The 27,014-nt window shown below is 42.3% G+C and overlaps 2 protein-coding genes across 2 annotated transcripts; both read left to right on the plus strand.

Moving 5' to 3' along the window:
* Nucleotides 1–1,629: 1,629 nt before the first annotated feature.
* Nucleotides 1,630–12,924, plus strand: LOC310877296 (alpha-1-antitrypsin-like protein CM55-MS; the record flags this gene model as incomplete). Its single annotated transcript, XM_083791108.1, has 6 exons — nucleotides 1,630–1,702; nucleotides 2,424–2,972; nucleotides 3,262–3,332; nucleotides 4,467–4,663; nucleotides 7,361–7,508; nucleotides 12,732–12,924. The coding sequence occupies 6 exons, from the start codon at nucleotides 1,630–1,632 to the stop codon at nucleotides 12,921–12,923; spliced, it is 1,230 nt and encodes a 409-aa protein (XP_083647234.1). The 3' UTR covers nucleotide 12,924.
* A 4,681-nt stretch (nucleotides 12,925–17,605) lies between these two features.
* LOC310877304 (extracellular calcium-sensing receptor-like) lies at nucleotides 17,606–24,687 on the plus strand (the record flags this gene model as incomplete). Its single annotated transcript, XM_083791119.1, has 7 exons — nucleotides 17,606–17,656; nucleotides 19,719–19,988; nucleotides 21,121–21,267; nucleotides 22,815–23,090; nucleotides 23,259–23,486; nucleotides 23,565–23,688; nucleotides 23,774–24,687. The coding sequence occupies 7 exons, from the start codon at nucleotides 17,606–17,608 to the stop codon at nucleotides 24,685–24,687; spliced, it is 2,010 nt and encodes a 669-aa protein (XP_083647245.1).
* Between the last annotated feature and the right edge of the window lie 2,327 nt (nucleotides 24,688–27,014).

The following is a 27,014-nucleotide window of genomic DNA, read 5'->3' on the forward strand; positions in this document are numbered from 1 at the left end:
TTTTCTTTACACACATGTAAAGGATGTTGCTATAACGATTCTGAGAACATCTTAATTGTGGTGCTTTCGATCTCCATAACGTATAAATGTGTTGCACTGTGACTCCACGCTGTCGGCTGCATCATCAGTGGTTTCTCAACCTTTTCAGGCCATGAAGTGTCATTTGTCTATGTAATCCTTGGCGCAACCTCCTGCCAACCTTTGAACGAAATGTTCAGCAGTTGTGAATTTAAGGCTACAGACAAACATCCATACCAGGTGGTACTACAGTACTGAAGAACACTCCTAGTAGTATATATATAGTAAAATAATACGTCTTACTAGCACCAAAAGATCTTAAACGGCGAAGGAAATGGATGATTTGCTTTATTTTCTTACACACTGATTTTATCTGATCTTTCCATGACAAGATGGTCTATTACTACTCCTAGGTATGAACATAAGTGGTCCACTATGAATAATAATGAGGTATCTGTGGTTCACCATTAAACAATCGGTACCATTAAAGGGTCACTTCACCCTTTTGGCAAAAACATATGTTAATGACGTTTAGAATATTTAGAACACGTTCCTGGTGTGTAATATGGTTAATGTATTTTAGATTTCCTCAGTGTCCGTGATTGATGTCATGGACACGACATACCGAAGCCTACACGGGTTGTGCAGTCGACGCGCTGTGATTGGCCAGTCGCTGTGATTGACAACCTTAACCTCAGTAAAACTATACTACTGAGACAACATGTAGTCCATTAAGTAAGTGAGGACACTGCACAAATCTAAAATATCTAAAACCACATATTTCTAAACGTCATTAACATATATTTAACCTATATATATAGAAGGGTGAATTGTCCCTTTTAATGATGTGAGCGTTCTTATGACTCCACTCCAACTCTTTGTTGGACGTTCTAATGCGACTGATGGATGAAATCGATCGATCTAAGAGATAGAGGAATATTATTCCAATCAAATGGGGTTTTGTAGAAGAAAGATCTCCGTCCAACAGCATTATGGACTTTTACGTCATTTTTGATAGCTTAAACAGCAATCATTACACAGAATACACACAAAGGCAGCGCAAATAAGAGAAGGACATATTGGCAAATGAACATGTCAAAGTGCAGTGGCTCTGATCGGTTGTTAAAAGGGGTTGTCTCCCTGTCCTTTGTCTGTCTTTCAACAGTCTGTGGTGAGGTGTCTTCACATTAGGAAGGTGAGTGATTTACTAGCTACTTCATAGGAAGTCTTTAGGCTAATTTATAATGTGTTATAATAATATAGTGTAGCTTGCAGAAAATAATATACTTTTAATCTGCTTGAAAAACAGTTATTTTTAATATTTGATTTTGATATTTGATTTGGGAATGGACTACAACATCGTAGTTCCAGACATTGAAAGGATTGTTTAGTTAACACATTTTGTGCCCAAGACGTCCGCAGACGTCCTAGGAATTACCACATGTCGTGCCCAGGACGTCTGTGGACGTCTTTGTAAAAGACAATTTCAAAAAGTTGGTCTAAAAAGTGGGCACCCTGGGTCGCCATTTTGAAAGATTAAAAGGGCATAATGTTTTTTAACAATGAGTGAACTTGACTGATAGAAATCTTTCAATCCTTTGAAAGCTCACCATGACGCAAGGAGCCGTGGGGGTGTGGATTCTATCAGTGCTGGTATGTCTGGGTACAGGACATCACCATGAAGGTAACAGAGCTGACCAGGGTTGGATTCAGATCCATGTCTGCTTTAGATGTCTGGTTTCTGGTCACTAATGTTTTTGTTTATCTTTAGATGTCTGGTCTCTAATGTTTTTATGGCCAGTGGGGATATGTGTTATCCCTGCTTCTGGTCAGATTATATCCTTTGTATACTGTATATCAAAATAATCACACTTGTGTGAAGTGAGGGGCGCTCCTATCATACATCATCATATTCCGGCCAATCACAATTGGCATCCTCAATTTTCTGTCATTCCGGCCAATCACAACTTTTCTGCCCTCACTGTTTATCCTCAAACGTCAGCCAATCAAATCATCGCTATGGGTTGCTGAGCCAATCAAATCATCGCTAAAATTCACACAAACACACAAAGCTGGGCATAGGAGGGGCTAGCGCCCCTCAAAAATCACATTTGATGTTGATTTGTTCTCATGTCTGTGAAAAATACATTTATTACAAAATACATTTATTACAAGATGTATTTATATCAGTGAGATGACGTCCTACCATAACTTACCCTAAACAAACAGTCCATAGACTTTGGCTTGAAAGTCAGCATGCATCTACAAGCTCAGAGTCACAATGCATCACAATGCGAAGTGATGTGAGCTTGTAGATCAATTATTTGTGGTAAAGGGAGAAGCCAAATTGGTTAAGAAAATGTTCCCCTGTGTTTCTTACCACAAATCATTCCCATCACCTACAGGTCATGGTGATAACAATGCGGACCACGCTGCAAACAGCCTCGCCATGGTGAAATCAGCAAACAAAGGTTTCACCTTCAACCTGTACAGGCAACTGGCCGGTCAAACGGACAGCCAAGGCAAGAACATCTTTTTCTCACCTGCTAGTGTCAGCCTGGCCCTGGCAGCCTTGTCTGTAGGGGCCCGGGGCCAAACCCACCAGCAGCTCTTCAGTGGTCTGGGCTTCAACAGCTCCGTGCTGAAGCAGGCTGATGTAAACCAGGCCTTCCATGGACTTCTGACCGGAGGCAACAAGAATTCATCAGAAGTGTGTCTTGCAGGAACTGCAGTGTTTGTGGACAATAAGTTCAAGCCACAGGCTGAATTCCTGGATGCTCTCAGGCAGTTCTACCTGGCGGACGGGTTCGATGTGAACTTTAAAAATTCCACAGAGAGTGCTGCTACCATCAACAAGTATGTGGGGGAGAAGACCCACGGCAAGATAGACCAAATAGTGGAAGACCTGGATCCTGATACTATCATGTATCTTTTAAGTTACATATACTACAAAGGTAAGATACGTCATCTCCGAGCTGTTATTCAATTCTGTAGTTTCAAATATAAATAAAAATACCAGACAGAAATTTAATTAGAAAAAGTGCTCCTTGGAGCACAGGTCTCCGCCAGGTCACGTACGTTATTGTGGACCAGCAATGTTCGAATTTGCTAATTAATAATAATAATAATAACTCATCTGGACCCCTGGTGGTCCCCAGACACTCTCATGGCTACAGTGTTCCCTCATTTCAATTACATCTCATTATTGTCATTGTTGTTTCTACACTGTTTTCTGTCAAACAGGAAAATGGCAGACTCCATTTGAACCTGCACTTACCAGGGAGGATAAGTTCAATGTGGATGAGCAAAAGCAGGTACCACACCCCGTAACACTACTGTCTTACTGAATTGATTTTTTTATCAGTTTCTTTGGTAATCACTAATTGCACCTATTTGTATAGTATCTTTTATTACACGGCTTGGTCAATCGCTGAATTCAGTTGCATGAATTCGGAAAAATCACCAATCAGCTCTATAACCGACCGCTGTATAATCAAAGACTATCAGAGCACCTGCTGTGCTGTTTGAATTAAATTACCAGTATGCCGTATCCAACATGACAGCCATATAAACAAACACACTATAGAGCGTCGCAGTCCCTCCCCCTTTCAGAACAACGAGTGGCCCAGGAAATGGCTCTATTCATTTTCACCATAGGCGATTCCAAAAGTATTTATTTAAAGACGGTTACGCCGCGGACAAAGCCAACTCGGATCGTGACAAATCATGACAATGAACACAATGTTTTGGGCCGATAAAATCATTATAAAGAAGAAAATAAAGGCAGGAGACAACACTATTTGTTTTGTTTTTCTTCTTATAAATTATTTGATCGGCCCAAAACATTGTGTTCATTGTCATGATTTGTCACGATCCGAGTTGGCTTTGTCCGCGGCGTAACCGTCTTTAAATAAATACTTTTGGAATCGCCTATGGTGAAAATGAATGGAGAACCATTTCCTGGGCCACTCGTTGTTCTGAAAGGGGGAGGGACTGCGACGCTCTATGTAATTTACAACTAAATGTTGCTCTCAAGAGTGTTTTGGAAAACATTTGAAGTGAGCAACAGTCGATGCAGTAATCGAAAATTGATCATTCCTTGTTTTCCAGGGCGACTGTGGAATTTCCTGCGTCACCATTTACTGTTTTATTACTAGTCCTTACCCGTTGTGAGATATCTGCCCCCCCCCCCTTGTGGCCGTGAAGGGTACTGCGCCCGGGTGCGTTTGTAATTGACTAATAAATAAATTAATAATCATTAATGTGTCAAATTGAAAAAAGGGCTTCGTTATACGCCCTCCATATTCATATGGTCAATGCCTGTGTGAAAAGTGGGAGTGATTGGTGCAGGCAGTAAGGAGTTACGGCAGTGTTTCTGACACACAGACACACACTCTGTTAATTATAGTATGATGTATCCTCTAACGATCCAAATGGTGCTGTCGCAGGTTCCTGTCCAGATGATGAACATGGAGGACAGGTTTGATGTCTACATTGACCAGTCGATCTCCACCACGGTCCTCCGTATACCCTTCAACAACACCTACTCCATGCTGCTGCTGCTCCCTGACGGAGGTTTGACGGAGCTGGAGGAGCACATCTGCCCCATACACTACGCCAAGTGGCTCAACGGCATGAGGACTAGGTTTGACATGACACTTTTAAATGCATAATGTATACCCCGTTGCAAAGGTTTTCACCAATGTTGCATTTTTTAGGGTTTCTTTTGGCCAAACGAGGCATGAGTTAATATGCCTATTCAAAGTTTTCATTTTCAAACGATTGCTATAGTATAGTGCCCCCCTTTGACCAACTGGAGTAAGATTGGTTTCAGCGCTATTTTACCATATAAAGTTTCATACACATGTGACTCTGCATATATGTATTAGGGGCAGAAGAATAATTTTCATAAAACTGCAATATTGATTGGCTCACAAAAGCTTCATTTTTAAACTTAAAACAAAAGCCCAAGAAATGTCCTTGCATTTCTATCAAAAATTCCAGAAGTAGATAGATTTATTTTGAACAGTTTTTCATATAATTCAAAATGGTGAATCTAAGGGTCACAGTTCATAGACATTTGTTCCTCGTGAGGAGGCGCATAATGTGTACAGTATTGAAGTTGTATCTCTGTAGCACCACCCTTTGTCCAATGGTTGTGGGCTTCGTGTCTACGCAGGGTGACATAGCCCTCTACCATATTGCCGCATTTCGTAAAAAAGAAAAAAATACTCCACGGTTTGGCCTGGAGTGCCGACAGCAGAAATTATTCAATTCAAAATACTGGGTGATCTAAAGGTCAGAGGTCAAAAGTCAGAACACAAACGTTGTTCGGCATGAGGAGACACATATGTGTATTGATGTTTTTTTTCAGAACTGGACATGGCCCCTGCTTGGCCAGCCTTCACAAATTGGGCAATAGCCCAAGCCCACTGTGTGCGTGTGGTGTGAGGAGCAAACTATGGAGCACATCATAGAAGTTTGTCCTCTCCAAAGACTGGAAGGAGGAGGATTAATCACCCTCCATACAGCAGACCAGGAGGCTTGGCTTAAGGACTTTGCATTCGCTAAATAAATATTGATGTTTTATTGCCGACGGTCAAAGGGTTCATGAGCTATGCCCGTTCAAAGTTAGCATTTCAATTGGTGCTATAGCGCCACCCTTTGGCCAATGGTTGTGGGCTTTATGTCTTTGTGACCCGGGCCGATTAGAGTCACATAGAACTTGCATGGAATTACTTCATGAGAAACACAATATATATATTCGAAGTGCACTGTTAAAAGTGCAGGGTGCATAATTGTGAAACCCAATAAAGCTGGTTTGCGACTACGCCACCTTTTTTAATGAGGATGGTCCTCTGTATAACACTCTTAACTTCAATATAAAGATGCACACAGGTTCTAGTCTTATACCAGGTAAAAGAGCATTTAAACATAGGAAACCCAGGAATAACTGAAACAGAAGCAGTTCTAAGGTACCGTTGGTACAAAACAATGTGGATTTTATTAGTCCTATACATGGGCACTTTAAGATGGCCGATTAAAAATACAATAGAAAAATCTAAAAGCCTAACCTACCTATATCCTATAAACAACCTAACTAATTAACCAAACAACCAAAACAATAATCAACAACTCTTAAAACATTACTGTTCAAAATGTGCAACTTGCAAGGGGGCAATTAGTCTCTTGGCAGCCAGGTGGGGTCGAGGGAACTTCTCAGCATCACTGTGAACACACAATGGACACACCGCCAGTTCATCCAGTCCCAATAACCTCACTCCACAATGGCAGCTACAGACAGTATGTTGTCAAGGTCAACTTGAAGGACACAGAGGGGGTACTTAGCTTGGAGAGGGGCAAGTCGCAACTTAGCCCCTCTGCTGCGGTGATTTGGCTTCCCCTCTGTCACTGTCTCATCTGCCGGTCCAGATCCTTGGTTAGTTTGCACAACTCCTCCTGTCCCATCGTCCGCACACAACAGACCCACTCCTGCAGGCCTTCTCCCTTTCCTGTCTCTCTGCTGAATTAATTCTCTGGCCCCATTTATAGTCACTGGAGCTCCACCCCACTCGTTGACAGGGCTGGCCCTGGTCATGTAATTAAGGGCTTAAAGGGGACGTTCAAGAACACAACCCTTAAATGATATTACACAACACAACAGCACATTAAGACAGTAATATAAAGGACACAAGGGAAAACAATATTACTGATTAACAGGTAAATAATAAGGCCATTAGGAAACACAAAAAAAGAAAAAGAACACTTGACCCCCGTCACATCTTCACTGGTCCGTTTGGCATAGCCCTCTACTACCATATTGCCAAGCTTAACGAAAACTGACTGCACGGTTAAGCCAGTTTGGCTGAAGAAGAAGAAGAAGAAGAAGAAGAAGAAAACATACAAATACAATGAAGGACCATATGCCCTCAATAACAATCTTTCTACACTAATTGAAAAGCCCTTTTCAAGGTTCCCAAAGTCGCTTCGGTAATATGCACTAAGTCAGGCGGCGGTGGTTCAGGGGTAGAGTGGCCGAATGGTAACCGCAAGGTTGCCAGTTCGAACCCTGTGGGCTCCCCAGAGTTAGTGTTGAAGTGTTCTTGAGCAAGACACTGAACCCCTAATTGCTCCTGATGTGCTGGTTGGTGCCTTTGCATGGTTTCATTGGTGTGTGAATGAAACAATCTAAAGCCCCTTGGATAAAGGGACTATATAAGGCCCTATATTTACCATTTACGTCAGAGATGGATCAATCAATTCCAGAATGATCTCATAACACGATCAGACAGTTCATCCACAATATCTTGCCATAATCTGGTGTTTTGTATTTCCTTTTCAGGAAGTACAATATATTTGTTCCCAAATTTTCCATCAAGACTAAAATGAACCTGGCACCTGTGCTGCGTCAGATGGGAATGACGGACATGTTTGGTGATGCAGCTGATCTCAGAGGCATTTCAGAGGACCACAGTCTGGCTGTGTCAAAGGTAAGAGCTGTCACAATGGATGAGTGTCTGACTGTCTTTTTGTCCCTTCTTTTCTATCACAACAAAGGCATATTTATTGAGAGACTATTGTGTTAATACTGAGTCCAAACAAGTGCACATGGCTAGGGTCAAACTGAGACTATGTTTATTTATTCTCATTTGATCCACCCTGGGCAAGACCTAAGCTGAAAAGACTATCAGCGGAAGTTGCGGGATTTTAGCGGAAGTGAAATCGTTGATGCTTTACAAATCAGTTTACATTCTCCGCGAATGAAACTGGCCGTGTTGTGATTGGTCGGGAAAATATCGTATCCGGGGGAAATACATTTGAAGGCTGTTCCGGAGGATACAACCGCCGATAGCTTCTCTGCCTTAGGTTGTGACCAGGCTTTTCTTTTCGCAGATAAGTAAGCCTGGGACCGAGGCTACATTTGATCTTATTCCTCAATACTCGTACCTGTACCTACCATGATGCCTATTGGCCCACTGCTGTTGCTGCTATGACACCTTGATTTCCCCACAGGGATCGGATCAATAAAGGATATTTTATCTAATCAAATTGTTTTCAAACCTAAGACAGTTGAGGGGTTTCCAGGGGTCCCAGCTGATAGTTAGGAACCAAATGGACCTTTACAGGTCTTTAACTCTTAGTTATGAGAGCCCGTGGCCTTGGCCTAATGCATACCAAGAAAACGGGGGTCCTTGAAATGAAGAAGTGTGAGAATCACTGATCAATTTTTTAGTGGTGCAACCACTCCTACAACCAGGAATGTCCGTATCATGTGTGTATCAGTATCAGTCAAGAGCACGAGTGGTGGTGTGTGCATGCGTGCAGTGACGGCGCCAGGGGGGGGCTGGGGGGGGCTTTAGCCCCCCCTGCTGGAGGCTCAGCCCCCCCTAAGCACCCCCTGCCACAAACCTAACTGTGATGAAAAATATTCATGGAATAAATAAAATATATGAAAGAAAGAATTTACTTACTTTTATATAAATCATTACTATAAAATAATACTTTTTATTTTTTAAATGATATAATGCTGAAATAATCCATAACCTTTATTTGCTACTATGGAGGTAACCGTAGCTAGCCTTTCATTCGTTCTCAGTCACGTGTCGCATTTCAAATCTCCAATCAACAGAGCTTCCGCCTTAGTTCATAGTTCAACTTCACATTAACCTGACTGAACTTTGTAGAGCCGGCTACCGTAACCTAATTTAACCAAAATATAGTGCCACGTTTAATAATAATGGACCGTTTCCTTATTATTGGAAAAAAACGACGTCTGACTACTCTGGGAACAGATTCAGCGGCTGCGGACGACTCGGCTGACGGTGACGGTGGTGAAACTGTAACAGCGGCCGCCGCCAATCCACCGATTCCACCACCACCACCACCACAGAGCAACAACAACATTGGCGAGGAGGAGGAAGAGAAGCGAGAGGAGGAGGAGGAGAATGTAAACACGGAGGAGCCGGAGGACGACAGTCGCATTCATGATGTCATTGTGGATATTGTGTTCGAGGACACCGACTCGTCGGGTGATGAAGAAGAGGAGGTCAATTTAGCCCGTCCTTCTTCTGCAGCAGATTCAGAGAGCGAACATGAAAATGAAAATGAAGCCACTCAAGCCAGGGGAGCAGCAGCTTCTATCATGGGCATGGTGCAACCAGGACCAGCTAACCAGCCTGCTACTGGCAAGAAGACACCACCTGGCCCTATCGATTTAAGCCAGGATCCAGCTGAGGGGCCGAGGCGTCCTCAATTGAGGTCTTATCCTAATAGGAAGTTGGGATCTCAAGCAAGGGCGTTTAATAGCTCTTGGTACAACGAACGCCCGTGGCTGGAATATTCAGTGTCAGGTGATGCTGTGTTCTGCTTTGCATGTAGACATTTTTTTCAGCCTGGACGTCATATTGAAAATACCTTTACTGATGTGGGGTGTCGCAACTGGAGAAAAGCAACAGAGAAACTCACCGGGCACCATGGAAGTTCTGCCCATAAAAACGCAATGGAGGCGTGGAGTGAATTTAAATTGAGGGCCAAAAGTGGTTCACGGATTCTCACTCAGCTTGATGCTGGCCATTCCAAGGTGGTAGCAGAAAATAGGCAGTACATGCGAGCTGTAATTGAGGCACTGCGCTATACAGCTTGTCAAGCAATTGGCCAAAGGGGATTCAGAGAAGACGAGAAAGCCACAAACAAAGGGAATTTCCTTGAACTATTACATAGTTTTGGAAAGTTTGACATTACAGTGTCAAAAAAGTTAACTGACGGGCCTGGAAATGCTAAATATGTGCACCATGACATCCAGAACGAATTGATCGATATTATGGCTAGCATGATAAGGGGGGACGTGAGTGACGAGTTAAAAGAGGCAGAGCACTTCGCTTTAATGGTTGATGAAACCAAGGATATAAGTCATAAGGAGCAGATCTCTGTTGTTTTGCGTTACTTAAAAAATAACGACATTTGTGAAGAGTTCCTTGATTTCGTTGCTGCAGAAGGCTTGGATGCAATCTCTTTACTCAAGTCCATTAAAGATACACTGGCCAAGTGGAACATCGATAAAAACGCATGCATCGCCCAGTGCTACGATGGTGCGTCAGTAATGTCGGGATGCAATAACGGTGTGCAAGAAAGGTTTCGTCGGGAGGTGCCACAGGCTGTTTACATTCATTGCTTTGCCCACAGGTTAAATCTAGTGTTGGTTGACTGTGTGCATAAAGTAAAACCAGTGGCAGAATTCTTTTCAATTGTGCAGACCCTGTACAATTTCTTTTCTGGATCTGTAGTTCACAAGCAGTTTGTCGACAAGCAGCGACAACTGGAGCCCAGCAAACCAGTAGTGGAACTGAAAAGATTATCAGACACGAGATGGGCCTGTCAGTACGCGGCACTGTATGCAATAAAAATAACTATGCCTGCTATCATAGCGACTTTAGCAGACGTGCGCGGCCAGTCAAATCCTCACAGATCAGCAGAAGCAAGGGCACTCACTGGAGTGATTGACGGGGAGTTTGTTTTGCATGTCACGATGCTAGAACGCGTCTTCAGCCTCACAAAAAGGCTAAACGATCACCTACAAGCCACTAATTTAGAGCTAGCATCTGCCGATGATTTGGTCTGTACCCTTATCGATTCCCTAAGCGAGATACGCAACGTTGAATCATGGAATGCAATCTGGGAGCGTGCCGATGGAATGTGCACGTCACTGCATATTGGATATGGAATCCTTGCTCGACCCCCGGTGAGATCAAGGGCACCCCCCCGCCACCTTCAGGAGTTTGTCGTGGACAGCCTCGCAGCGACAAGAGAGCACGGTGAAACCCCAGATCACTATCGACAGCACTGTTACTACCCTGTAATCGACCAATTGTTGAGTGAATTAAATAGACGTTTTTCTTCACAAAGCAGTGACATTCTGAAAGGGGCAACAGCCCTGGACCCCAAACACAAGACATTCTTGGACAAAGAGTCCCTCTGGCCAATGGCTAAACATTATGGCATCACTGAAGACAACCTCTCTGCTGAACTACACCAAGGGAAGAGACTAATTGAAAAGAAAAGAAGAAATGGAGAGGTTGTTAACAGCACAAAAGATGTGCGGGTGCTGTTACAACCATACGATGAGGCGTTTTCAGACTTGTACAAGCTTGTCAACATCGCCATAACACTGCCTGTCACGTCGGCTGCTTGTGAGAGGAGTTTCTCCTGCCTCCGCAGGCTAAAGACCTACCTGAGGAACAAAAGTGGAGATGCCCGAACCAGCAACCTGGGAGTACTGGCCATCAGTTCCAGCAGAGCAAAAGCACTGGACGTGGAAAAGGTGATTGACCGCTTTGCAGCCAACCACAGCAACAGGCGGATCGTTCTTCTGTAACTGGTGAGTACAGTAGGCTACACCACAACAATCTGTTCATATCTAATCATATGTTAATATTTGGCCGCCGTGCCTCACTGTGTGTAGTGTGTGAGTATAGACTGCACGCCTACTTGTGTATATTCCTGTCTCCATGGCAACATCATTGACGAGATCACGTATACTATACGTGATCTATACGTCGTATAGTATATAGCCTACTGTAGTAGTAGTATTCGATTCTAGCCTAGTTTTGATCACGGTATTTTGTATTAATCCACTTATGCGGTGTCCACGTTTACATTATATGGTGGTAACGTAACGTAACGTAACCACTTTTTTCCGTGTGTGTGTGTGTGTGTGTGTGTGTGTGTGTGTGTCCATTTACACTCTGCAGATCTCTCAAACTGCGTCTGTGTATGCTGTGTTGTCACTGTGCCCCGAAGAGCCCAACTTGCCCAACGAATGTTTATTAACAGTTTGCAAAATTACAGTAGCCTACATTTCAAGCACAAACTCATGTGCTTTCTCTGTAATATAAATAGGGAATAAAGTTGAACTCGACCTTATTTTCTGTCTCGACCTGAATCATTCTATTTGGAAATTAGCTGGTGACAGTGTCACAATAAGGATTTGCATTGGTTTGTCACACTTATGTGTATTCACGTTATGTGGCCTATAAACTAGGACCACTGAATCATTGGAATGTCATTTGTCGTTGTAATGGTAATGAGCTGACGTCTGACACTCAGGACTAGTCAACAATGAATGAATCTTTATTGTGCGTTCTCCCTCCAAATACCCACCAGTGTATTCTCACAGACAACAGTGAGTGCCACCTAGTGGCCTTGAATACCTAAGCATATCATTACAGTCGTAGTATATATATATATATCAGTGATGTAAATAGGTTTTCAATGTAATGAGTCCCGGGATGCAGGGATGGAATTTTAAGTCATATTTTGCCATTTTGCAGAGGTCGTTGTTTCATTGCGTCCCTTAACTATAAACTGCGTTTTGGGATGCAAAATGCACCCTATTTTAATCTCTGATATATTATTCATAGCTTTTGCCAAAATCCAGTAGCCCCTGCAAAAAAAAAACCAGCCCCCCCATAGCTCCCCCATACACAAATGTCTGGAGCCGTCGCTGCATGCGTGAAATTGGAACGACAGAAGTATGTGACATGGCTGCCACCTGCTGGACGCAAATCCAACTGCTGACTGTCTAGGTTAATTGATATCCATAATAAAGCTAATCTGACAGAGCAGAGAGAGAGAGAGAGAGGAGGGGGGGGGGGGGGGAGAGAGGGGAGTTGCACCACTCGGTTCACACAGGTGTGCTTTTTTTTTATTATGTACAGGTTGTGCACCAAGCCACATTGGATGTAGATGAGACTGGAGCTACTGCGACTGCAGTTACAGGCATCGGCATCGGCATTACGTCCCTCCCTGTCCCTGTCCCTGAACTGAAGTTTGATCGTCCCTTCATGGTTCTCATCGCTGACTCTGACAACATTCTGTTCATGGGAAAGATCGTCGATCCAAACATCTGAGTGTCTGTTCACATTCAAGCACAGATGTCAACACATTAAATCCTCTCGAAACCTGTTTCTTGTGGTCCCCTCATTTTATATTACAATCCTGGCATCTGTATTGCGTGTATAGTACTTGCAGCTTAGTATTTTGGTGCAGGCCATTAATAAAATACTAGGTCCTAATTCTTCAGTAACTGAAATCTAAGTTATCTAAGACAAAATGTACTGCCAATTTATGACAAATGTAAATTTCAGTGAAGTAGAGTAGGGGAGTGAAATGCAGAAAGATATGCAAGTAATTAAAGTGGGCTACGTACATGGTGTTACCAGTGGCGACGTGCATTTATTAACCGGAAATTTCCCACACCATGACATGCCTACCCTTGACTAGCAGCTTGATGTACAAGTACATTCCCTGGACATGAAGCTGGTATGTCACAGGGTCTTACCCCCAAGCTGGTATGTCACAGGGTCTTACCCCCAAGCTGGTATGTCACAGGGACTTACCCCCAAGCTGGTATGTCACAGGGTCTTACCCCCAAGCTGGTATGTCACAGGGTCTTACCCCCAAGCTGGTATGTCACAGGGACTTACCCCCAAGCTGGTATGTCACAGGGTCTTACCCCCAAGCTGGTATGTCACAGGGTCTTACCCCCAAGCTGGTATGTCACAGGGTCTTACCCCCAAGCTGGTATGTCACAGGGACTTACCCCCAAGCTGGTATGTCACAGGGACTTACCCCCAAGCTGGTATGTCACAGGGTCTTACCCCCAAGCTGGTATGTCACAGGGTCTTACCCCCAAGCTGGTATGTCACAGGGTCTTACCCCCAAGCTGGTATGTCACAGGGTCTTACCCCCAAGCTGGTATGTCACAGGGTCTTACCCCCAAGCTGGTATGTCACAGGGTCTTACCCCCAAGCTGGTATGTCACAGGGTCTTACCCCCAAGCTGGTATGTCACAGGGTCTTACCCCCAAGCTGGTATGTCACAGGGTCTTACCCCCAAACCAGCCCTTGATGCTGAATGCCAGGCAAGGAGGCATTGGGCCCCATCATTATAGTATTTTGTACGATCTGGCCGGGGAAATGAACCCCAACCACCATATCTTAGGGCTAACCGCAAGGCGGCCGAGCTGGTCATTTGGTGTATTTTGTATTAACAACCATTTTGATTTACTGTATAGAGGGTTACGTGCATGGATAAAGTGAGTGGCAAATCGAGTGGCAAAGCTTGTGAGTTTAACTCATTCTGACCGGGCACCCATTTTGGTGTCAGCATCATGTTATGCTTTAGCTATTTAAAAATAGCAGATCTACAAGCTCATATCGCACCACCGAGTGGCGCGATACGAGCTTGTAGGTCTGCTATTTTTGAAAAATCAAAGAGCGACTGACATTTTTAGAATCTGATCTCAGGTCAGAATGGGTTCATCAGGACCAGTGTGTGTCCGGCGGAAACCTCGTATGAATCTGATCTCAGGTCAGAATGGGTTAACATTCTTCAATGCAATCAGATAGGACTTTTCTGTTTGGATGTATGGGATGTCAAGGCCAAAAGGTATTCTTTTGCCACTCAGTATAGGCGTAACTTCCGGGTGTGATGATGATGTCACGTGCATACCCTCTATTGTTGCCCATCCCTATATGGCACTCATAATATATTGTTAATTAATTTGAAGCATGTTTTGAAAGGGATCTTCAGTGACTCATTCCCCTCATTAGATGTGGAAATTAATTATCTTCATCGCACCTGTTGAGGCAGTATTTCATCAGCCCTGGGTCAGATGTCGTCAGTGGTAAACACACACACACGTTTCAATCCTTCCCACCTGGGTATAGGCTGCCGTTGGCACATGATATGTGAATAAGCAAAGCCCATAACAAAGGTCTGACATGAGAATGGTGTGACTATTCTCATGTCAGACCCCTGACATGAAGTTTGGAGTTGACTGGAGCAACGGTGCACATTGACAATGTGGCCCTCAAAGGCCCCTGGCAGCAGTAAACTGGGCTGTGCAATGTGGCCCCTGATGTAACTATTGCATTGGTGGAAAGTATAACCAAGTACATTTACTTAAGTACTGTACTTAAGTACAATTTTGGAGTAATTGTACTTGAGTATTTCCAGATCCAGGTGATGATAGTCAGCTCCACATATGGATCTACACTACTAAAATCCTCTGGGTTTGATGAGGTCAGTGTCGTGACCTCAAGGTTTGATGAGGTCAATGTTGTGATCTTCATATTATTATGATCTTCATATTATTATGATCTTCATATTATTACTGACCTCATCAAACCCTGAGGATAGCCATGGTTAGACGTACTAGATCTGCATATGAGCTGAGATTTTTCTTTTTGGATATCAACATCCACTTCAGCCACACATTTTGGCCATTTGAAAACAGCCGATCTACAAGCTCAGTGTGAGCTTGTGAGGAACACGTGGCCCCTGCTGTAACTGTTCTGTCATATCATAACATTATATGGAATATTTACATATTTGACATATCAGCTGTCTTTCAATTACAGAGTGTATTCTAAATCAGTTTAGGGTTGTATAACATTGTACAACTCAATCAATTTTTTTGATTGTTTCCTCTTTTTTGTGTAATCAATGTATTTCCCATTATGCTGACTCAAACGACCAAACTGGTACACCCGGTAATATTTAATAATTCCCTTATGTTTGATACATTTTCTTATCACATCCATGGTATGAAAACATTGTTAAAGAGTTGCTTCAATCAATGCAATATCATTGATTTAAGCTGAACACGATGTTTAATGATTATACATATAGTTTTCAGATTAAATGGCATTTCTTTGCGTACATTTATGGCGCATGCCATTACAATTAATCCCATATGCGCAGTAATCTACTTTGGACTACACCAGGGATTTTCAACTGATTATGAACCAGGGACCACCACCCTGACTGAGAATCAACCTGGGGACCACTGTTGTGTTGCCCTTTAACAGCCATTATGTATTATATTGGTTATATGGGCACATTGCCTAATAATGGTGACTCAGTGTGTGGGTGGTACACTTTTCCGTACAACTGTGGAAGTTATTGACATCCAACTTTCCAGTAAATGACAACATTGATGTGTCAATATTGTGAAAATAAAGGCACCTTTTCCGTGTAACATTGACGCGTCGTCATACATCACCAGGTCATTTAGTGCACTCTGTTTCGCAACTTTGCATGGTCAGGGACCACATGCAATACCGTCACGGACCACCAGTGGTCCACTGACCACCTGTTGAAAACCTCTGGACTACACCATCATTCTAAAGGGTAACCTGACTGACCAGATTGCAGCAGTATTGAGTTCACCAGTTCCCTCCTCCGAATGCAAATGTTGTCCAGCAGGGGGAGTGGTTTCACCAGTCTATCTAAAGGGTAGTTTAACCCATATACAAATACAAATATTTATAGAACATTTTATACTCTCATAAATTATACCTAAAACACCCTGAACTACAGCATTATTATTCTCCTACAACATTACACTACAACGATATCCTTAGCAACTGTAAACACACATTACAACCCCCCTCTGCCATTCTGACTTAATCCAGCCCAATTTCACTGGCAAACAGTCCAACCTGGTACATGTTAAGCTTTCAATCATCACTTAGCATTAGCCATATTGCACACATTTCACTTGGTCTCTATTGCACTTATATTTGATATTTTACACGTAGGCCTAGCTCTGGTCCATAGCCTCAAGCCGTTGGTTCTAGCTAGACTATGGGACACAATGTATAGATCGTCCCTTATCACACCAGGCCCAGGAAATAATTTGCAATGCATTTTTCCCATAGACATTTCAAAGAGTATTTATTGAAAGTTCCATAGCCCTAATGCAACGGCTAACATAGGCCTGTTGCACACATGCAAACATTCTGCCTCCACAGGTAGAACTAGTTAGCTCGTGGTCAGCTATGTGCTATGCAATTATTCAATCAATTAATAAAGGCCACAATGTCTATGTGCACTGCAAAGGACAAATAACTGTTACACTAGTCATTGAGTTTATGACCTATACATTGTGAGTGACTCATTACAGTAAACATACATACTATTTACACGTGAACATATTGTTAATGTATGTGTATGTTATGCCCTGCCTCTACTTCTGCCTCTGCTCAGAAGGGTGTTACGTAGTAAGGTGGCACAGGGGATGGCACAGCACAGTGTATAAAATGTAATAACTGGACAATCCATTTAGAGAAGGCGGGGTGGTGACGACAGAAGGAGGATTGAGGACAGTCATGATGGCTTCTCTAGACATACACCTGCTTTCATACCTACACTTGTACTTTATATTGTTCTCTTCCTTCTCTCCTTTAGCTTCTTCATCTTCCTCCTCTTGTGAGTTACAGGCACCGTTCAATTCCAACAGCATTTACAAGCCTGGGGACTTGGTTCTGGGTGCCGTGTTCGATATCCACTTCTCCTCTGCGCTCCCTGATCTGTCTTTCACCTCCGAGCAACAAGACCCCATTTGCTATGGGTGAATATCACAAATACAATAGCAAGCCATTGACCAGGGACCTTTTTGTTTGGATGTATGGTACCATAGTATTATAGCTGATGTTATATTTCAGTGTAATGATGAATTATACAATGTCACAGTGGAATTCTGTCTGTTAGTTTCTTCGTTGACGCGTTCAGACGGGCCCAGACCATGGCGTTTGCCATTACAGAGATCAACAGAGACCCCAGCCTGCTGCCCAATGTGACTCTGGGGTATATTCTCTATGACGCCTGTTACACGATTGCATTTGGATTCCGTGCAGTGTTGTCCTTGATCAGTGGGAGAGAGGAGCAAATTCAATTGGAAGAGAGCTGTGTTGGCTCTCCTCCAGTGCTCGGAATTGTGGGTGATATTTCTTCATCAAGTACTATTGCCATCTCTAGTGTATTAGGTGTGTACAGAGTGCCCCTGGTAAGTTGCTATTTGAAGGCCCTTTTACCATCATCTATTTGATATACAGTATGCTTACGTTTGGTGATTTGGTTGTTTTTCGAATATATTATGACAATACAATGTATGTTTAAAGCTTGAAAGACTGAACTTACAGTATGAGCATGCATGTGAGCGGAGCAGGCATATTTTGAATGTAGGTTTTCGTAAGGTCAGAGTGCAACGCATCTGTTTTCCATGTTTGATTGATCCAGGACTGAGAGTAGGAAAGAGTCAGACTGCTCTTGTGGTCACAAATAATGTCTTTGTACATAATTGGGGTTGGGGAGTAAGCTATAATATTCAGAATGTTTTATGAATTATAACACTGTAACATTAAACCTCATGTATGAATCACTGTGGTCCATAAGTGCGTAAGTCAATAGGGTGTGTATAATGTATTTGTTTGTTTGTTTGGAGCAGTGGGGTAACAGGCGGTAGATCTAGATTCTAGGTGAGATGTGAGCCATGTTGAGCAGAGTGAGAAGTTGAGTGGAGCATGATAACAGTCTTGTCAGTCCTCACTTCACTCGGATGCTTTGTAGTGGACATTTGTCCAAAAAAACTAAACAAAAAGTTATACTGTATATTGTATAACAGCCGTTTTATGTCTTTTACAGGTAAGTTCCCATGCCATTTGCTCCTGCCTGCGTGACCGGAGTCAGTACCCTTCCTTCTTTAGAACAATCCTAAGTAATACCATCCAGGTGAACTTCTAAGTAGTACACACACTTGACAAATACCTGCCTCCAGTAACTGTAACTGATATTATATCAGTTACAGTCACTGGAGGCAGGTATTTGTAATTGCACATCTTATTAATAAAGTTAAGAAATTTGTGTTTGGTAGATTACTTCCAAAAGACAACACAGTTGTAACAATGCTTCTTAGCAATAACTTTTATACTGTTGGAAAGTCTGCTTATTCTCATTTTAAACGGAGACCCATTTGTATTGAACACAGACTTGCGGGATGAGCAGTGCAGTAGCTGAGTATGTACTGTAAGTTGTGCCCATGAAACATCTCTGCTGCGTCCAAACAGTTTACACTCAAATTAGTGGATTGTGGGATCCTATGTGGAGCATAGGTACCCTATGTGCACGGGAAACCTGCTCAAAACAATAGCAATAGCAGAACATAGGTCCCTCCCACTTGACTCTCTTTAAAAGTAATTTGAACATTATAGTTTGGTCTTCTGCCCCTGCAAGGGAATTCATGTCTTTATAAACGATTGTAAAACATAGATTGGTTACGTAACCAACAACAGCCAATTAGCCACTACAAATGTTATGCAAAGCTCGGCCAATCACAGCGGAAGTTAGGTAGGTTACTACAGAAAAATAATAATAAAGTGAGACAATAACTGTAGTCTGGTTGCCCTTTGGGCAAAGACACTAATAAGCAACCCACATACATTTAAAAAGGCAAATAGAGATAGATAGATAGATAGATAGATAGATAGATAGATAGATAGATAGATAGATAGATAGATAGATAGATAGATAGATAGATAGATAGATAGATAGATAGATACATACATACATACATACATACATACATACATACATACATACAATTCAATTCAAAGGGCTTTATTGGCATGAGAAAACATACGTTTACATTGCCAAAGCAGAAAGAACAATACAACAATACAGCAATACAATCAAAACAAAAATGATGTACTTTGTCAGAATCTTCAATAGATCAACTTCTATGTACCAAGATCACTCGATGCAGGTATAGTGCAGGAATATACACAATGATTAGTCTTTACATAGATACATAGAAGATAGGTCCACTATATAACTTATCCCTCCATTCTGTATCCAATCAGGTGCGAGCTATGCTCCAGATTATGAGACGGTTCGGGTGGACCTGGGCAGGATTGCTGTTTATTGATGATGCTTATGGTCAGGATGCAGCTCAGATCTTCCAGTCTGAGCTGGCCCAGTCCGGTTTGGGGTGTCTGTCATATGCAGAGGTTCTGCCCTGGGACAGTGACCCGGCTGAACTACGGAGGATCGTCTCTGTGATGAAGACGTCCACAGCTCGTGTCGTCGTCGTATTTGTATATGGGATCCGTCTGTTTAAGCTCATGGACGAGGTTGGGTTTATGATGCATGTTAATGTAGGGAATTCATAATTACAAGGAGTCTGAAATTACATATTGAAATTAAGACATCCTTTCATGTATACATTAAATAAATGATTGCTATTCCATTGCATGGAAACGAATTACTAAGAGAATACATGCACACTCTGGGCTCCAGTTGTATAGGATTTTTATTGCACCTGAGAGCTGCTGTGACTAGGGCTCTCGCCCTTCAAGGTCATGGTCATGGTCAAGTTTATGGTCAAGCTGGGCAATTCATTTTACAGCAGATAATAAAAGCTGTAAAATACACAATACAGTAAACAGTAAAGCATACAAACAACAACAGACATACACATTATCACAAGCAACAGCAGATAGTCCGGCAGCCAACTGTGGGAAATGTCTGTCTGTCAGCTATGTAACATTATGATTAAAAATAATTAATTAAACCTTAGACTTAAGCCAATTTACTAAATGACTGCACTCTTATGTTGGCCTAAGTCACACTCATTTTGCTAAAAGGGATCAGCATGATCCTTTTCAATTAGGAGTCCTAATTTAGGATTTACAAAAGAATAAAATAAATAAAACAATCCTAAACTGGAGCCCACAGTGTGCATACATTTTAGTTTTCATGTAATTGATTTTGCTTAGCACCTGTTTGGAGGTACTGTTACTTTACTTTACATTTTTGTTACTTCTACTTCTACAATTACAGCATTTGACAGTTTTAGTATTGTTACAGACTTTAATTATTTATACATAAAAAAAACGATCTATGATGTGACTTGTTATGAGCATATCTGCTATTTTCTATATATATTTCTATATTTTCTATGAGTACTTATACTTTGATACTCAAGTAATCAAGTGCTAAAAGCTCTGTACATTTCAAGCTCCAAAACAGGTGCTCCCAATCTGATCAACCGGAGTCATATACGCAGACACAACACACAGACAGATATCAAGTCAAACTGGATTGAACTCTTTTTTGGCTTGAAGCGAGCCCACATTGTTTCTTTAGGAACAACATTTTCTAGTTGCTATTATTGTTGTTCTTGTTGTTGATTACATTCAACAGGTGGTAAAGCAGAAGGTAACCGGTGTACAGTGGATAGCTCATGTGGGTTTCTTAGAGCAGAAAAACCTTCAGACTCCTCGCTACATGCCCTACCTGAGAGGCAGCTTAGGGATTGCCATCCGTCGTGGAGAGATACCAGGCCTCAAGGACTTCTTGTTGAAAATACACCCCGACAATGAACTCAACAGCAGCCACGGAAATATCATTGTGAGTGTTTTGTTTAACTTAACTTCAAGGTGATATTTATTGTTTCACCTTGTGTACCACAGGTACATAAGAGTAAAACATGTTTATGTTTGGCTCATTGTAGGAGCATAGGAACAGTGAAGACAGGCTGTCACGGTCTGTGACATGCGTTATGTTTTGCTAGTGTTCTTGTTCTTAGTTTTGGTTTTACTTTACACTTGTGTGCCTTTATTTTGCAGTCTGTTAGTGTTTCCTGTGTTGCTCATGTTACCTGTGTTGTCTCACCAGTACCCTGATTACCCTAGTGTTTCCACCCTGTCTTGTTAGTCTTTTTAGCCAATCATTGTGATAATTATCTGTTGAGTTCACCTGTGTCTTTGTGCATTTATACTCCCCTGGTTTTGTCTTTTCCTTTGTCAGATCATTGTTTTATGTCACTCATGTCATGTTTGCTCCTAGTGAATTCCCAGATTATTTCTAGTTCATGTTTGCCTCGTGTTCCTGCTGTTTTTGGATTTTGGTAATAAACCTTCTGCGATTCCACTACCTTGCCTCTCTGCCTCTGTCCTGCACTTGGGTCCGAAAACCTCCTGCCTCGTATCGTGACAGAATGATCTGACCAAGGAAAAGACAAAACCAGGGTAGTATAAATACACAAAGACACAGGTGAACTCAACAGATAATTATCACAATGATTGGCTAAAAAGACTAACAAGACAGGGTGGAAACACTGTAGGGTAATCAGAGTACTGGTGAGACAACACAGGTAACATGAGCAACACAGGAAACACTAACAGACTGCAAAATAAAGGCACACAAGTGTAAAGTAAAACCAAAACTAAGAACAAGAACACTAGCAAAACATAACACATGTCACGGACACACTTTTCTCAAGCTTTACTTTTGCTAGTTTGTTCAAGTCTCTGATTGTCCTGGCGAAGAAGTTGCCAGTTGCCTTGTGACTGTGCTGTGGAGCCACGTTTCATGTAGCATTTTCCAAAACAATCCGTTGTTGGGGAGAGACAGCGTGTGTACAATCTTCAATGATTCTGCCAGCTTGGCTGACATAGCGTTCATCGGATTGGTCTTGGTTAGTCTAGGAAAATTGGCCTCAGATCCTGTGCAGCAGGGGCGTGGCCCAGTGCGTTGCGTTTCAAATGAAATGCGAATCAAAAGACAGGGGCGGGTTCCACATGGAGTGGGCGCTACATCTAAATAAGACGGAAGGGAAACAATTGCTCCTTGAGCGGTGGTGGCCTACTACAATTCAAATTTGAATTGGATTCCCTTCGGACTATTTGCATGGTATGCACACTGCTTCAGACCGGAAAGGGGAGTGTCCGCTCAGATTCTGAGCGCAACGTACTTCCCTCACAGGGATACGGTCCTTTTTTCCCAGAAGTCTTTCTCGCCCGCCTAGTGGCGAAAAATAACACTTCTGGGAACTCAGATTAGGTCTTGGTTGGAGGGAGGATGACATAAGTTTGCGTGTCTGTAAGATAATTTCAAGCTGATGTCTATTCATAATGTATTATATTTCTGTTTGATTATTCATTTTGTTTCTTCAGGTGAGGAGGTTTTGGGAGCACACATTTCAGTGTAAATTTGCACCCCTTCCATCAGAGTGGGTGGATGCTGGTGGACGGGTGTGTACTGGACAAGAGGACCTAGCAACGGCAGAAACTAGCCTGTTGGATGTGTCTGAACTTAGGGCAACGTACTGTGTGTACATGGCTGTGTATGCTCTGGCCCATGCCCTCCATGACATGTTGCAGTGTGTGCCAGGAAGAGGGCCTTTCACTGGGCACAGCTGTGCCACTTTGCAGACAATACAGCCATGGCAGGTGTGATATTAATAAACACGGTTTCTGTGGTCTCGTGTACGTTATTAGAAGCCCACGACCTCCCATTACCCAATGGGAGGAAGACGAATATGTTTAAAACGCAAGGATGTAGTTAATTCAGTCCATGTCAGTGTTACTCTTGTAAATTTTGTTCATCACCATTTCTAGATTGTGTATTACCTGGACAAGGTCAACTCCACCACATCATTTGGCGATCAAGTATCATTTGATGAGAATGGTGATGCCTTACCAGTCTGTGATATCATGAACTGGGTTTGGCTCCCTGATGGAGGCACAAAGGTTCACACTGTAGGTGTGTTCAAGAAGTCAGCCTCTGGAGATGAAGAACTCATCCTTGATGAAGAAAGAATCTTCTGGAACTTTGAAACAAACAAGGTCACTTTGGCCAGCTAAAATACCTATAATGTTGAGCTTATGATGACTGCAACTGATCATTGTCACTTTCCTCTGTAGCCTCTTCGGTCGGTGTGCAGTGAGAGCTGTTCCCCTGGAACCCGTGTGACCAGAAGGAGAGGAGAACCTGTCTGCTGCTTTGACTGCATTGCTTGTTCTGAGGGAGAGACCAGCAATGAGACTGGTAGGTGTATATCTTGTATATATATATGTTATCTATAGGCTGACACTGTACTTGCCTGTTCCCTTAACCTCACCCTCTTTGTTAGATTCTACAGTGTGCACCAGTTGTCCAGAGGACTTCTGGTCCAGTCCCCAGCGTGACCACTGTGTCCCTAAGACCGTGGAGTTCCTCTCCTACCATGAGGGCCTGGGTATCTCTTTGACAACCGTCTCATTGCTAGGCACACTTATCTGTGCCATTGCCATGGGAATCTTCATCTATCATCGAGACACACCCATGGTACGCGCCAACAACTCAGAACTCAGCTTCCAACTTTTGTTGTCACTGAAACTATGTTTCTTGTGCTCACTACTGTTCATTGGCCGTCCCAGACTGTGGACTTGTCAGCTGAGGCATGCAATATTTGGGATCAGCTTTGTGCTGTGTGTCTCGTGTATCCTGGTAAAGACTATGGTGGTGTTGGCTGTGTTCAAGGCCTCCAAGCCTGGGGGTGCAGACATTATGAAGTTTTTTGGTGCTGTGCAGCAAAGAGGAACCGTTGTAGCTCTTACTTCTATACAGGCAGTAATCTGCACAGCCTGGCTGGTGTCTGCCTCACCAACTCCTCATAAAAACATACAATACCAGAGTGATAAGATAATATATGAGTGTGAAGTGGGATCAACAATTGGTTTTGCAGTGTTACTAGGTTATATTGGTTTACTGGCTCTCCTCAGTTTTGTCCTTGCATTCATGGCAAGGAATCTTCCAGACAACTTCAATGAAGCCAAGTTCATAACTTTCAGCATGTTGATCTTCTGTGCCGTGTGGATAGCCTTCATCCCAGCATATATCAGCTCTCCAGGCAAATATGCAGATGCAGTGGAGGTATTTGCTATTTTAGCATCTAGTTTTGGCATTTTGGTGGCGCTGTTTGGACCAAAGTGTTACATAATGCTTTTGAAACCTGAGAGAAACACTAAGAAGTCCATCATGGGTCGCGATGCCACTAAGACGTAAAAGCAGAAATTCAATGACATGCATTTTTCTGTGTATTTTATAGCAATACACATGTATTTGTTAGCAATTGATTCAGTTCAGATTCAAGTAAATCCAGTCATTATCTGTCAGGAATAAAGTTGGTGAAAAGTTGATTACCCTCCCTCAAAGAACCTTAACCCTAAGTTTGGTGATTTTAGACGACCTAAATAGATAAGGAATAGCATCTCTTCATACTCCAGCTCAACATACTACAGGTATGTAATTTAAGTAAATTTAATTATACATAGGTTTAAACTTTAAATGTAACCGTAAGCTATTATTGTCTAAAAGCTTTATGTTTGAAGGCCTCTGCTTTCTCTTTGGGTCAAATAGAAACCTCATCAAAGCTGACAGCGTCACAGTTAAAGTGGGTGACATGATGTTATCACAAGAAAAGATGAAATTACCTACCTGGGTTAGAGTTCATGTCACGATCCACCCCTCGGACCGTGAACTTTGACTGTCCTTATTTTGAGTTTGGACTATAATATGTATTTGTCATTTATATGTATTTGCTCTTGTATTCCTGTCTGTTTCTCGTTGGTTTTGGTTTTCTGTTACTGTTCTGTTACTGTTAGTTACCTTGTCTATCCTACTCCTCCTTTTAGTCCCCTAGCCTATCCTGTGTTTGATTGTATTTTGAGTTCACCTGTGTCCTGTTACCCCTGTCTATTTAAGCCCTTTGTTTGCAGTGTGTCCTTGTTGGTCCATAGACCTCTGTCAAGTGAGTGTACATGTTTTGCTGTGCCTTTGTTTGCCCTATCTTGGTTTATTGAAATAAACACTTTGAAGATAGTCCGCTTTGCATCCTGTTGCCTGCTTTTAGGTCCACCCGTAATGCATTCCTGACAGTTCAAATCTTTCCAGTGACAAAATGGCAACTAATGTAACCAAAAAGTTAACCAAAGAACAAGATTTTTGTACAGGATATCCCCAATGGTACCATTACACCATAAAGGCCCTGCAGCCCCTAAAAACAAAGCTCCATATATCCCAAAATAAACTGGTCAGGCTACTGCTTGGCCTATTACTCCTACAACTTGCACCTTACAACTACAAAGTGTATTGGTTGGGATGGCTGAGGGTAGAGGGCAGCAGAGTACAGCAACGTGCAATGGGCCTGTTCTACAAGATACGCTACACGCCTACACCCAGTGGCATGCACAGATAGACACTAGGGGGTGCTAGAGCACCCCCTGCCCTTTTGGCAATTTTGCTCTTAAAAAACAAAATATATATATATATATTTTTTTAATTAGTGTGTGTGTGTGTGTGTGTGTGTGTGTGTGTGTGTGGACCATGGTGACATTGATCAATTCTTGATAAAAAAAACACTTCTTCTATATTATTTAGGCCCCCACAATTCTAAAGCTATGTTACTATGTCAGTGGTTCTTCGATTTAAAAAAAATTGCAGACCTACAAGCTCGTAGCGCGCCACTCGGTGGCGCGCTATGAGCTTGTAGATCTGCTATTTTTCAATAGCTTAAGCACCAAAATGGGTTCCCGCCCCAAAATGCACTGCAAAAAGGTGCCCTTTTTTCACTTCTAAATGCCCCTCTAAATGTCTGTGCACGCCACTGCCTACACCACAAAGACATCCATGTACAGTACCTTCCAAACTACTTCCTAACCGTCAACTAAACACATTCAACCCAGATTTGCCTGAAACAAGTTAAAATTGTTCTCCTCCTATGTCACAAAAATGTGGAATGCCCTATACCAACAGTTAAGGAATGTGAATCCCTACTATCCTTCAAAACCAATGTCAAAGAGCACTCGGCCTACAGGTGGCTGAAATACATTTTTTGAGGGAGCCCCTCCTATATGCAGGTTTAATGTTTGTATTTAGTTCAATGTTTGTTTTAAAAACGCCATTGACAATAAAGATAATTTAATGTTTGTTTTGTCTCAATGTTTGTTTTACATAATCATGTTGTTAGATGATAAGAGCGCCCCTCACTTCACACAGGTGTGATTTTTTTTCTAACCGTTTATAGGATGTTTTGCATAGTACTGCAAATGTGTATGTCATTAAATGTTTCCATGAATTGAGTATGAAGGACCCCAATGGAAACAAGCCATAGGCTTTATTGTGTCTAAATCCTCTTATAGTAGAGCTTGTATTGAACTGTACTTTCCTTTGCTTTTTTCTGCAAACTGTTGATGAAGTAATCAATCAATCAATTAATCAATCAATGGGTTAAAACATCCTGCACACAATTGTACATTCATTCAAACTCCTAACTCATGACTGGAGAGGGATTCTGGGAGATAGGTGAGGTTATTTTTCTCAGTTTAATGATC

Source organism: Protomyctophum parallelum, assembly GCF_964188405.1.
Source record: "Protomyctophum parallelum genome assembly, chromosome: 2".
Classification (NCBI taxonomy): domain Eukaryota; kingdom Metazoa; phylum Chordata; class Actinopteri; order Myctophiformes; family Myctophidae; genus Protomyctophum; species Protomyctophum parallelum.